Genomic DNA, 14,057 nt, shown 5'->3' on the forward strand with positions numbered 1-14,057 from the left:
TCACACTCTGTGCCCTCCTTCATCCACACACTCTGTGCCCCCTTCATCCACACACTCTGTGCCCTCCTTCATCCTCACACTCTGTGCCCCTTCATCCTCACTCTGCCCCTCCTCACCCTCACTCTGCCCCTCTTCATCCTCACTCTGCCCCTCTTCATCATCACTCTGCCCCTCCTCGTCCTCACTCTGCCCCTCCTCGTCCTCACTCTGCCCCACTTCATCCTCAATCTGCCCCTCCTCGCCCTCACTCTGCCCCCTCCTTCATTCTTTTGCCCCTCCATTGCTGTTTCCTTTTACTATTTCCCCTCCATTTCTTTACTTACCATACTTGGCCTTCTTTATTCTATTTCTTCTGTCTTCTTACCAATCCGGCGGCGCCTGGGACCCAGCATCCTCCTCTCTCCTGCCACTTCTCACTGAATATGTCGGGTGTGATGACGTCACGGCCGACATTCAGTGAGAAGCAAGGAGGGAGGAGAATGCTGGGTCCCAGGCGCCGCCGGATTGGTAAGTTTTTTGTTTTTTTTCCTGGCCACGGCACCCCTGTGACAGGGCGCCGCGGCACCCCTGGGAGCCGCGGCGCACACTTTGGGAACCGCTGCTTTAGACTATTGCTCCATCTGTATCTTTTACTTCCTGTCTGAGCAAGACAAAGCTGAATTCTTTTGTCACTGACCAGTGATACAAATGTAACATAGCAATAGGACATCCATGGCTGTAATTTAAACTAGACCGAAATAATTCATCCTTTCCACTAAGGTTCTTAATACCCACTTTATTTACCATAAACAGTGAAACCTGTTCACTTCATTTGCGGAAATGTGTAAAAAAAAAACAACAGACATATATTCAGAAAATAATTATTGGAATTGTATGATTATGCTATGTAGAAGTTGCAAACTAATACATCTACTTTGGAAGTTTGGAAAGTAATTTGTTCATTGTCAACGTAATTTAGTTTCACAATAAGCAGTATCAGTCTACACATTTTGAAGCTAATCATGTAGTACATTAATACTCATGCTAAGTATGCAGCTGTTATTTCTGCTGTGTTGAGTGGACTAGACAGGCCGTGTGGTAGTTTTAAAGACATATTTAGTGCCAACGTCATGTGCATTAAGGTTAAATGCAGACGAAGATCTGTAGTTAATGCACGTCATTAATTGCAGCCCGTCAGTTAAAAATGGAAACATGGGTCTTGAGATAAATTAGGAGATTATCTTGTTAATTGAATCTCATACGCTGTTATTTTTATCTGTGACAAGTATTCATTATGTCATTTAGAAAGCACTGTGGATAGATATCTCGCCACCAGACAATCCGGAGTAATTTCTTGGAATTTGGAGAGTAAGAGCTGAGAGATGGGAGAAAATTGTAACAATTATGTATCAATTTCTCCTGCAACTAAACCTCATGTCTAAAATGGAAGCTATTTTTTTTTATAATACACAGGAGATACATTTATGTAGATACTATCTGTATAATCTGGGAGTTCTGAAGTCAATGCTTCAGTGTGCATTAGGAAAATTGTAACTGTGATGTATTAGATATATCAGAGGGCATCTTGGATTTTTCGTGAGCCAGAATAAAAGAATTTAGACTGCAGTCTGGTATATCTTGAGCAAACATAGATACATAGATTGAGGAAGGGCATAGTGGTTATCAATCTTATGATATGCATTAGAGTAGTTTTATTCTCTTATTGGAAAATACATCTTTGTAGCAGAGCTGCAGTCATTAACCTTGATGCTTATCTCCTCAGTATTAGTAGTTTGACACTTTTTCACTCCGCTGCAAAACATTAGCTAGCGGTATTATCAATAATTATACTCCTTGTCTGTTGGAGGTCCTGCGGCAGCCCTCGTTGTTGGGTAGGGTGGTGTTGCCAATTTAAAAGGTCAGTGGCATGATCCTAAAAGAGTAGTACAAATGTCCGTTTGTTTGTAAAAGCAACATGCATGGACTAAAATATTATGGGGTCTATGGATGAAGCAAAAACTTACTTAAAAGATGCGGAAACGGCTGTTTTCGCATCTTTTAATTAAATTTAGTATGTATTAACTGCCTAACGGAGGAGAATTCATAGAAATCTCCTCCGTTTAGGCTGATACCGTGCAGCATAGCAGTCCCCATAATTTACTATGGGGACTGTGTTGTTTTGCAATGCATGAAGCTTTGATAAGCTTTGCATTGCACGGACAGGTAACGCCATCTCAGGATGGCATTACCTGTCATTTCCTATGGGATTCTGCTGAAGCCTCTCTGGCTTTGCAGAATCCGGAGCAGTGGAAGTGCTGTGCGCATGCGCAGCACTTCCTCCTGTCACCGGCAGCTGCTGGTAAGCAAAAAAAAAAGACAGCAGGAGAGGGGTCACTTCGCCGGGGCTATCAGAATATCCCCAGCATGGTGCATCTTAGCGGTACCTAAATATGCACCACTGCGATGTGCAGCTATGGATATTTAGTTGTACCTCATCTTAGTGATGCATAGACCCCTATGTTCCATTCAAGATGTCCGCCAATGCACAAATTCGGGCTCCAAAAAGATTTGCACACTGGTTGATATCTGCTGACAGGATAAGTGACGGCCACAATCGATGTCACCTCCGCTGGCACCACACTGTAGTCATCTATAGCTGTGACTACTAAGTAAGCACTAGGGCTGAATAACCCAAACGGTAGAACTTCACCCTGGTGATTACACATCACTGGTCTGTAAGTTCCTTAATGATATCACTGGCTCCAAGTGACAGGATAGGCTGAAGTACCTAGGTGCAAACCTCACAACTGTCTCGATTTTGGCGGGACACTCTGTTTTGTGGGCCACAAAGGGTGTGGGGCTTAACAGGAAAGTGGGTGGAGATTTACCCAAATATGTCCATTTGTGGGTGGAGTTTGGCCTGATCTATGGCGCGGCTTATTTTATCCCGCTTTCGGGATCCTACATTTTGGGATGTATGAGATTGTAACAGAGACATTTGGAGCAGTAGACCCTTGTCCCTGGCTATCAGGGGGCCCAGACCTAACACATTAAAACACAGGGCTGCAAGTAGGACTTCCACCAAATACACAGTGAGCTTCATATTCCAATGACCTTGGGGAATACTATTGTTGTTTAATATAGTACGAGCTGAAAACTTGTGGTGAGCGGACTTATATTCTAGTACATATTAAAACAAAAAAAAAAGGTTCCTTAGGAAGTATTCTGGAATTACTATTGTTTCCATGGGTGATTAAGCACATGTGGATATCTAAACAGCCTATATATATATAATTATCAGTGGGCTTTATCCTTTTCCTATTAGATGCAATTTATATTTACTAGCCCAAGTAAGCAGGGGCCCCCGAGAGGGAGGGGGGGGGGGCATGTACAAAGTACTGGAGCCCAGACCTCTATCTGTATTGTGAGGTGCCACAAACCTGTTGTGGCCTCACCCCCTTCAGTGGCTTTGGAGGGGTTGCCAAGTTCCTTTACCTGGGCCCGAAATTTTTCTTGATGGCCCTGCCAGTAAACTGAGAAATACCAGAACCTTGATTGCTGGTACAAAGACTAAATTATCAGACAAGCTGTATCAGAAATTAGTCTATCATTTGTTTCTTTCATTATGCTTCATTACCATATGCTGTAATTTACATGAAATCAACATAGACGTACCTAGTCCTCCTGCGGCCACCACTCGCCCCCCCAAATACCCCGTCACAAAGTCCGCTCTCTTTTCCCTCATCCGCGTAGACCGTCCAGGTTTGCTCCAGACCCCTGCAAGAGACGTACAGTTTATAAACGCTTCAAAGTTTTTTTATTCTGACAAATGTAGCTGAACGCTCAGCGCTATTCCTGTAGTTTTCAATTTGTTTTTTTCCAGAAGAATAAAAAGTTTTGTTGTAGAGCACATCAGGAGGCAATAAACACCAGGAACACAGAGTACAGTTAAGAGCTGAGAACATCACAGAGAGCCCTGATGACAAGAAGATGAGTTTTCGGCAAAGCTGTCATGTCTGCAACAGATTTATTCTCTGCAAGGTATGGAATTAACAATGCCGGGGCTGTCATCGGCCGACCACGAAATGTACGTCAAGGGGGCTTTTGTGTTAGGTAACAATAAAGATGAAGGTAATAGCGCAACCTTTACTTCAATCTCATTTTCCTCAATTATTTTTATGATGCAATGTTACTTTTTATACACTGTTTACTTTAGTATCTGCTGTCAAACCTGTGACTCACCTGACATTTAGATACAAAATTGCCCTTTAAACATATACCTTCATTGTTGGATATAAATTACCCTTTACAAATATACCGTCATTGTTGGATATAAACAACTTTGGAACACAAAATGTAAATATTAAAAAGAGAAATACAGGGGGATATGTGTACATATATATATAATTATATGGATTACAAAATAGATTTCATCATGAGCTATCTATATAGCGCCGCTAATTCCGCAGCGCTGTACAGAGAACTCATTCACATCAGTCCCTGCCCCATTGAAGCTTACAGTCTAAATTCCCTAACATACACACACACAGAATGAGAGAGACTAAGGTCAATTTGATAGCAGCCAATTAATCTGCCAGTATGTTTTTGGCGTGCAGGAGGAAACTGCAGGAAACCAACACAAACACGGGGAGAACATACAAACTCCACACAGATAAGGCCATGGTCGGGAATCGAACTCATGACCCCAGCGCTGTGAGGCAGAAATAGTAACCACTAGGCCACTGTGATGTGTAAGATATATATTCAAGTCTTTAGAAAAGATTTATTTTAAGTTTATAGCAAGTAAATCAAGTGTGTTTCTTTGTATCTGTGTAGAACCAAGACGTTCTCGAGTAAATCGGAACATCATCATCATTAGGGAATTTAGACTGTAAGCCCCAATGGGGCAGGGACTGATGTGAATGAGTTCTCTGTACTGCGCTGCGGAATTAATGGCGCTATATAAATAGATGATGATGATGATGATCTGACAGAGGTGGTTAACCAATGAACATTAAATATTTAAAGTCAGCCGAATTCTAAGGGTTTTCTATTGCAAGATATGGGTTAGGACTTCCCTGCTGTGTGAGTGTGCAGGACATGAAACAGTTATTGCTTTCAAGGGCTAAAATTGTAGCTCCAAACTTGTCACTGAGTTCCCGGCTGCTCAATTTTAAGATGCAAATTAGACTTCGGCTTTAGTTAGTATTCAGCAAAATCTTTTTTTTTTTTTTTTTTTAAGAATTTGGCACATTTATAATTTAAGTATGAAAACTGAAATATATTGTAGGACTCTGCGACATTGTTTTCGCTCTTTTATATAAATAGATATTGTGCGCACTGCTTAATGCGGCATCATTAAACCTAACGATGGCAATAACAATAATGATAATAATCTATAAACTAAGTAGCAATGCAATAAAAGGGATTAATACCGTTAATTCTCTCTAATGCTATATGTCAGGCGTCCTGTGCTGTTATTACACCTGTTGGGGCAGTTGAATGCTTCTCCGTTAACAGGGCTAAGCCTCCGCTGTTATCGTTTAGAGTGTAAGGATTAGAATGTTCCAGGATGACAATCTGCAAACCTTGCTAGGGTACAGAGAGGGGGAAGAGGAGGAACAGTGTGTGCTTATCTCTCACCCCCCTCGGGAGATGCTGTACTTAGGCAGCTGTGATCCTAACGGGGGTTTGATTCATCCGTCTGTGTGGTTGCTTGAACCATGATGTCTTGCTGTCAGTTGTCATGGAAATTGAAGAAATCGCTTGATACCAGCTGCAAATGTTAGGGCTATTCAATTCCTCCCAAACTTTCAAACAACCCTAAACGCCTGGAACCCCAGCTTCAGGCTAAAGGGCCCAAGACGCTGGTGATTAGGAAGTCGCCAATTGGGCTGCTTCTTGGCGAGCTTGAGCCAAAACTGTGCCTCAGGTGAGCATCAGTAATTAACTGAATACTTGCCAGGTAAGATCGTCAGGATTACTTTCTTTACCTGGACGGTCAGATTATATGTTGTCTGTCAGGACTCTTTATGTTCAGAGCTGTCTTATACCTGTATCTACGCACTGTCTAATTTTTAGATCACTGTTCGTGGCTCAGGATGTTTAAAAGTCAGATACAGAGATGTGATTGGGCGTTGTCATCATCAGGGATGTGCTCAATGTGCTCCTTGGTTTACACCATGAACTTTGTAGTCTCTCTAATTTAGACTGTAAGCTCCAATGGGGCAGAGACTGATGTGAATGAGTTCTCTGTACAGCGCTGCAGAATTAGTGGCGCTATATACATAAATGGTGATGATGATGATACGTAGATACACTTGGTCCCAGGTGCTGGAGGACAGGTACAAAGATACACAATGGCATCTATCACCTGCACTATACAGTCTCTTCTAATTGCCTGTTGACCACCACCTGCTGATCGCTGTTAGTTTACAAGTTTGGGGGCTATATTATATGAAGTCATGTCCGTCTATTCGCATTACCTACTTCTCCATTCCATTGGGTCTGCTGCAGTAAACAAGATTGCCATTGGATTTTTAAAGTGGGGAAAACCAAATCTTTGAATTTAATTAAATTAAATTTAATTCCATTTGTTGTTTTTAAATTAATTACATTTTATAAGGAAAATGTGACTTTGACATTTATTAACAACACTTTCAGGACACTATTCTCTCTTGTATATATATATGACATGTCATGATATTAATATTTTATGTACAAATAGGTAATGCTGCTGTAGCATTTACTACTATCATTGTCAAGCGTAATCATACGTGGGGCGTAATCAGACACTTTTGCTGCTGTTTTTGAGCCGTACACATCTTGAGATTAGTTTGACGTAAGAGATTTTAGTAAATAGGCTTTTTATATGCGCGACTTTTCCCTGCGTACGTTCTGCGCGCCTACAAATTAGCCCCTTGGTGTATAAACCGCACTTCTGTGTCTGCTTGGATTTATATAAAATGATTCAGCTACCTGTGTAAAAAATATACACTGCTAAATTAATGTTCGATCTCACAAAAAAAGCCTTTCTACTTGATTTTATTCCTGGCATAACAAAAAAAAGGCAAGCGCCTACAGGCACATGAGATAGCACCCTGATCAAGTGTTTGTACGATGCTGAAGTGATTATAAGAGACAGTCATTGTTCCAGGATGAAAGACCTGCGAGGAAAGAGCTTTTTTTTTTCCTGTTAATAAAATAATGGTACTGGCTGTTTTTCTACAGTAGATGTGAAATATGGGAGAGGGCAAAATTCAATGGGAGAGGTCTGTATGAAAACCACTTTCATGCGATCAATGTGTTGAAATGAACAAAGCTTCTACAGGCACCAAGATTAAAGCTAAACTACAAATTACTCTTCTGGAAGATTATCTACACATGTAACATGGGAATCCATAGTCTGTATAGTGCTGAAAATGGGATATATTTTGCGACGTTCCTAACCTGGCAGGCAGTTTGAGGGGTTTTTTTTTATCCAAGAGTTGGAACAATGGACCAGAATCCAGTTTTGGATTTTCATTGTCCACTGTGATTTAGACCAACATTTACATGTAAGTTTTTTTTTTCTTGCATGTTTTTTAAATGCCTTAAAAAACTATTTTTTTTTCTTGTTGCATTTTTAAAAAACGTTTTTATCGTAAGCGGTTTGGGAAGGTTACCATCTTCCTCTATGAATGCACTATCAGTTGTGGTTTGTCAGCTCTCAAGACACCTTCTAATTGCCTTAAGAACTATTCTCGTGGACAAAACCTTTATCTGCCTGACCTTTTAAAATTAAAGTTTTGCTAGTTGGAGTTAGTAACTCTCTCATCGATTGATTCTCCGGCTGTCAGTGGATAAAGGTATAAGTAAGAGAGCAAGAAGTGGTTCAATGTTTAGTGCAGGTATATAACCGGTGTATCTCCAGAGGTTGTGAACTATCGATAAGCAATATCCTGCAAGCTATCAGCTTGCTATCAGCTGGCAAAGCATGCTGGGGCTTGTAGTCTCACAACACCCGGAGAGCCACAGGTTGTCCAGAGCTGGCTTAGTGCCATTTAAAATCATGTGCATTTGTATTTGTAAATATATAAGATGTCAACACGGTTAAATGTTTTCAGGCAGGTGATTTTAGTCTTCAGGCTGTCAATCTGCCGCTGGATTCCTAGAGCCGCTTGCAGGGTTTGTGAAAGTTCAATAACAGCTATTTATCTGCACATGAGGGGCTGTGCATCAGAGATAATTGCTGTTTCTTATCCATTCCTGGGTCACACTACATCAAAATTACAGGCCCTGCTCTGGAGCCTCTCAGCCTGTCATTAGCCACCAGCAATTTCGTAGTGCACAGAAACAGATACAAAGGGAATCCGGAACACTTCAAGCGACAGCTGTAGAGGGGAAATGAGGAAGGCAAATATCTTAACCTGATTATCGAAATGACTAAAAATAGATTTTTCATTTGCTGCTGTTGCAGCCTACAGAATGTGGAGGGGATACGGATGTAATGATTGTATTGGTCGGATTGCAACACATCAAAAATCAACTATTATAGTTGCCAATTTTCCCGGACCATCCGGGATGCTACTGAATTTTGTGGAATTGTATAGGACTCCCAGGACAATAGACCATACTTCTAGATCCCGCCTTTCCTCAGAGAGCATATCCAGGTCATCACGTCTCTGTGGCTGGGTTCTGATGATACATTTTGGGAGTCTTATTTGGCCAAACAAAAGCCATAATATGTTAAGTAAGCCATTGTGATATGTTGTGTTTTTCTAGGCAAAAACTTGTAGCACAGTGTTACTTATGGCTACTTATATAAAATCTTCAATTTGGTGAAAGAGACAGATGGGACTAAGGAGAATGGGTAGCGAAATGTAATCAGGAGGTAACACAATCAGGTGTATAGAAGCCAAGTTATAGAAGTAACTTATTAAAGGACTAACACTTGTTTTTTTATTTTGCTAAATAAGGTCTCCAACCATAAACCAAAGAGCACTCATGCAAATGAATGGGTCTTTTGAGGGGAGGAGGATAAGGGGTGGCCAAGAACTTCTAAAGCATTGGGTACGTCCATGGGGTGAGGTCATGCTCCCTTCCCTGTCTTTCCCGATTTGAGTAGCTAGCTGCAAAGTTGGGAGTTATGCTCTCTTGGTTGTCCCTCCCTAATGCCATTGACTTTCTAATGATAAAGAAGAGACAGATTCTACCAGATCTATAGTTGTTTAAATATAAACATGACACTAGCCGACACTATAAATGTTCCTGTCTGTTTTTAATACACAAACCTGTATTTGAATTTTTTATTTTAATTTTGAAGATTGGGAATATAAATTTAAGTTTACCTCGTTCAATATCCTCATTGTTGCTCCAGATAAAGACACAAGAGTTAGTAAGACAGTGGGTTAAGACGGCCTATTAAATCTCTTAAATCATTTTTAGAAACGAAGGTAAAGCTAAAATTGACTTCAAATTGGCTATTATACTAAGAGGCTATTAAAATTCAGATTTTCATTAAGTCAGGGGAAAAGTGGGTCATGTGTAAAGTGATTACATCTTTATACAGTATATGTGACACTCGATTTATGGAGAAACAATATTCTTGTGCTAATTGTGTCTATCCAGAGATGTGCAGTGTTTCAGCCCATCATTAAATTGCTGGTTATTTCAGTGTTGGGGTCAAAGTTATACTACAACCCAGTGTTTCCCAAATCCAGTCATCTGCAAGCACTAACAGTGCATGTTTTCCATATCTCCTTGCTGGAGAACAGGTGTATTCATCACTGATTGACACACTGTAACAGATACACACTTGGTGCTAATTATTTCATTGGTGACCTGGAAAACATGGACTGTTAGGGCTCTCTGAGGACTGGGTTTTGGAAACACTGCTGTAACCTATGTTTCTATGTCCCGGTACACAATATATTCTTGTGCCTGTGCTGACAAGTCCTGGGGTCTCCTTATAGAGTTCAGGGATTGGGATGTCAAAGAAAAGTATTAAAGGGGAACTAAAGTCCTGAAAAGTCAAATCTGAATTAACCATAAATACAGGACAAGATTCTGATAATTGTTTTAAAAAAATGCCCTTTCATCACTTATATTTCTAGTTAATTTTCCATTTTTCTCTGTATTTGTATATATATATAATTCATAAAAGCAAAATTATGGCAATTAGAACAATTTTTTTTGTTTAAAATGTTTACATTTTGGTGGCTTTCTACTGCATTAATCAAGCGTGTTTACAAGGACATGTGCAACACAGTGGCTCAGTGGTTAGCACTTCTGCCTTAGAGCACTGGGGTCATGAGTTCAAATCCCGACCATGGCATTATCTGTGTGGAGTTTGTACGTTCTCCCTGTGTTTGCGTGTGTTTCGTCCGGGTGCTCCGGTTTCCTCCCACACTCCAAAAACATACTGGTAGGTTAATTGGCTGCTATCAAACCCTAGTCTGTGTGTCTGTCCGTCTCTGTCTGTGTGTGTATGTTAGGAGATTTAGACTGTAAGCCCCAACGGGGCAGGGACTGATGTGAGTGAGTTCTCTGTACAGCGCTGCGGAATTAGTGGCGCTATATAAATAAATGGTAATAATAATAATAATGTAGCAGACTTCCCCTGAACAAAGATGAAATAAGTGGGTAGTGCATTGTTCTGAAGATGATCTAGGCTGCCTTGGGAGGATAATATACCAAATATATGGGATACTGGTAAAAATAGTAAAGGATATCAGTTAGGATCTAAAATCATAAGACCGGAGGGTAGATGTTTCTTATACAGGTCATAGTAATGAACTCTGAAGTGATGACAGCAATATCAGCTGGTATTTATTCAAGGGACAGATTTATATTCAATGTTTTTAACAATTTTCTTAATATATTTAGTCCTGCTTGGTCTTTACCAGCCACCTATTTCCCTAAGTAAAAACAATGTACTAGGGGGCGATTCATGTAGGGGTGTGAGTATTAATGCTGCACAAGCTTTTATATAGGGGCATGAGATTATAGACAATGACATCACAGTGTAGGGGGTCGGCAAACCTTTGGGGGCACCTTAACCATCAAAAGGGTCGCACGTTATCCTTAATCTCATTAATAAGTTAAAACAATACATATAATCAACGAAAGAGACAGCTATCTGTAATAACATATCAGTAGGCTTTTTATACAAGTGTTACAAGCTATAACAAACACATCTGTCGATAAAACAGAAAGAAGCCCTGGGCCGCAGGTGAAGGCTCGGAGGGTGTTTGTGGCCCTAGAGTTGCCTGTTGTCCATCAGTGATGTACAGTGTATACAGACAGGGTCGGACTGGCTGGGAATTCGGGCTATCCCCCGGTAGGCCTCGACCCCTGTAAACTCTGCCCCCTTCATTGGTGGAGGGAGCAGGTTTTTTGAAAAAAATAATAATATATATACTTACCACGTTGCGGCACCGGCGTTCCTCCTCCCTCCACTCTCCTCCGTTCGCATTGAATGTCGAGTGTGACGTCATCAAGTCACGCCCGACATTGAGTGAGAAGCGGCGCAGAGAGGACCCAGCACGGAAGAAAGAAGACAGAAGACAAGAAGAGAAGAAAAGAGATGAAAGATGCCAATAGGAAGGTAAGTAAAAGAACGGAGACAAGGGGAGGAAGGCAGAAAGGGATAGAGTGATGAAGAAGAGGGGGGGCACAGAGTGATGAAGAAGAGGGGGGGAGGCACAGAGTGATAAAGAAGAGGGGGGGCACAGATTGATGAAGAATAGGGGGAGAAAGCCTAAGTATTAATCGTGGGTCCTATTGATTTAACGACTGGTTGTAATTTTCGCAATGTACCCATTTTTTTCCCAAATAGGGCCCCCAACATTCCAGGATCCAGACAAGGCGCAACTAAAGAAACCAGTTGCCACAGCTGGTGAAAGTGACAAGAACAGGTAGAACAGTCTGTCAAATGTTCTGAGTCTAGTGGGACAATCCCGATTTTTGGTGACTGTTCCACCCAATCTAAGGGGCAGGTCAAGACTGTGTACTCTATATACACACTGCATTCTTTATATACTACAGGCTGTCCTTCATGGGCTGACCACTCCCCCTCTAGTGTCTGGTCTCGCCTCTATGATGGCTGGCCACACCCCCTCTGGTGGGCCCCTAGTGTTGCAGTCCCCTGGTGGGCCCTTCATGCCCCAGTCCGACACTGGCTACAGATTTTACAAGAGTTCTTACGTTTGTGAAGTATACAATTATGAAGCATAAAATGGAAGGGTATTTAAATGTTTAAGGTGGGGTATTTGCAGGGATGGATGTGAGATATTGGGAGGGAGCTATGGAGAAGGAGTTGATATTGGAATGTTGGTGGTCCTGGAATAGAAGTTATGTCTGTGTACAGATTTATTTAGAGATTATAGAATGAATGTGTGCTTTTGCCTTTGTGAAAACAATATATTGTACGTTTGGGATACAAGTTTCCTCTAGAGTGGTGCAACAGGGACCTGGGGTCCACCAATGTGTAAAGCAACCCGACATGAATAAATTACTTATCAAGAGTGTCATATAATCGACACACATATAGTATTGCACGTAATACGTTATATAACAGTTGTAGCTGTATCTGTGCTATTGTCAGCACTGGAGACAGTGTAACTGAACACAGACATAATTGTCCTCCTCCTTGTTACCATTTGTGATTTATTTTGTCCTCTATTACACACTTGTATCCCTCTGTGCCGCCTGTTCTCCGCTACTTATTGTTATTTCCTGCCACTTCTTAAATGAATGTAAATGATAAGAAAGAATATGCATTAGCCAGATGTGATGTATGGAATAGATGAATCTCCTTAGGAGCAGCGTAGCTCAAGGGAGTGTAAGCAGCTGAAGGAATGATTGATGGCTTTATAACAACATCAGCCGTATCCCTGCAATATAAATGCAAATAATTATGTCTCTGATTTCTGGAGGCAGAAACCAGAGAGGTAAACAGGGCTGATGAACACAGTGACTGAGATCTGTTCTACCTCCCATAGTCCGGGATCTATAGAAGACGTCTAAACAATCACTTACCAAAAACATTAAGGGGGTGATATAAGAAAGTCAATATGGAAGTTCCTGGGGGACTTCAGGTACCCAGAGTTACCTTTCTGGACCAGGCTTCCTGATTAATATACTATAGCGCTGTCATTTCTTTCACTGCTGAAGAACTAGGGTCTATTTACTCAGCAGTGTGATTTGTAAGGCAGGATGGCTGTATGCTGGCTGTATAATGTTAGCTAGATTTACTGAGTGTAGTATTTGTAGAGTTTGTATATACTCAGCATATATAGGTTGGAACCTCTGACAAAATTCTGTACTTGAACTTTTGCAGGCTTGGCAGATTCCAACTCACCTCCGCATGGCTGCCCAGTGGTAATCATGGCCGCCCAGTGGTAAGCATGGCCGCCCAGTGGTAAGCATGGCCGATCAGTGGTAAACATGGCCGATCAGTGGTAAGCATGTTCGCCCAGTGGTAAGCATGGCTGCCCAGTGGTAGGCATGGCCTCCCAGTGGTAAGCATGGCCTCCCAGTGGTAAGCATGGCCGATCAGTGGTAAGCATGTTCGCCCAGTGGTAATCATGGCCGCCCAGTGGTAAGCATGGCCTCCCAGTGGTAAGCATGGCCTTCCAGTGGTAAGCATGGCCGCTCAGTGGTAAGCATGGTCGCCCAGTGGTAGGCATGGCCTCCCAGTGGTAAGCATGGCCGCTCAGTGGTAAGTATGGCCGCCCAGTGGTAAGCATGGCCACCCAGTGGTAAGCATGGCCGCTCAGTGGTAAGCATGTTCGCCCAGTGGTAATCATGGCCGCCCAGTGGTAAGCAACGCCTCCCAGTGGTAAGCATGGCCATCCAGTGGTAGGCATGGCCGCTCAGTGGTAAACATGGCCGCCCAGTGGTAAGCATGGCCGCCCAGTGGTAAGCATGGCCGCCCAATGTTAGGCATGGCCACCCAGTGGTAAGCATGGCCGCCCAGTGGTAAGTATGGCCACCCAGTGGTAAGCATGGCCACCCAATGTTAGGCATGGCCGCCCAGTGGTAAGCATGGCCGCCCAGTGGTAAGTATGGCCGCCCAGTGTTAAGCATGGCCGCCC

The 14,057-nt window shown here is 42.1% G+C and overlaps 1 protein-coding gene across 1 annotated transcript in view; it reads right to left on the reverse strand.

The window, feature by feature from the left end:
- The window catches only part of KLHDC8B (kelch domain containing 8B), a 104,247-nt gene that overhangs the window by 12,690 nt on the left and 77,500 nt on the right, over positions 1-14,057 (reverse strand). The window contains exon 5 of the mRNA XM_075183538.1: positions 3,655-3,756. Within this exon, the coding sequence (XP_075039639.1) occupies positions 3,655-3,756 (102 nt within the window). The remainder of the gene's footprint in view (positions 1-3,654; positions 3,757-14,057) is intronic.

This window comes from Mixophyes fleayi, chromosome 8 (assembly GCF_038048845.1).
Source record: "Mixophyes fleayi isolate aMixFle1 chromosome 8, aMixFle1.hap1, whole genome shotgun sequence".
Taxonomy (NCBI): Eukaryota; Metazoa; Chordata; class Amphibia; order Anura; family Limnodynastidae; genus Mixophyes; species Mixophyes fleayi.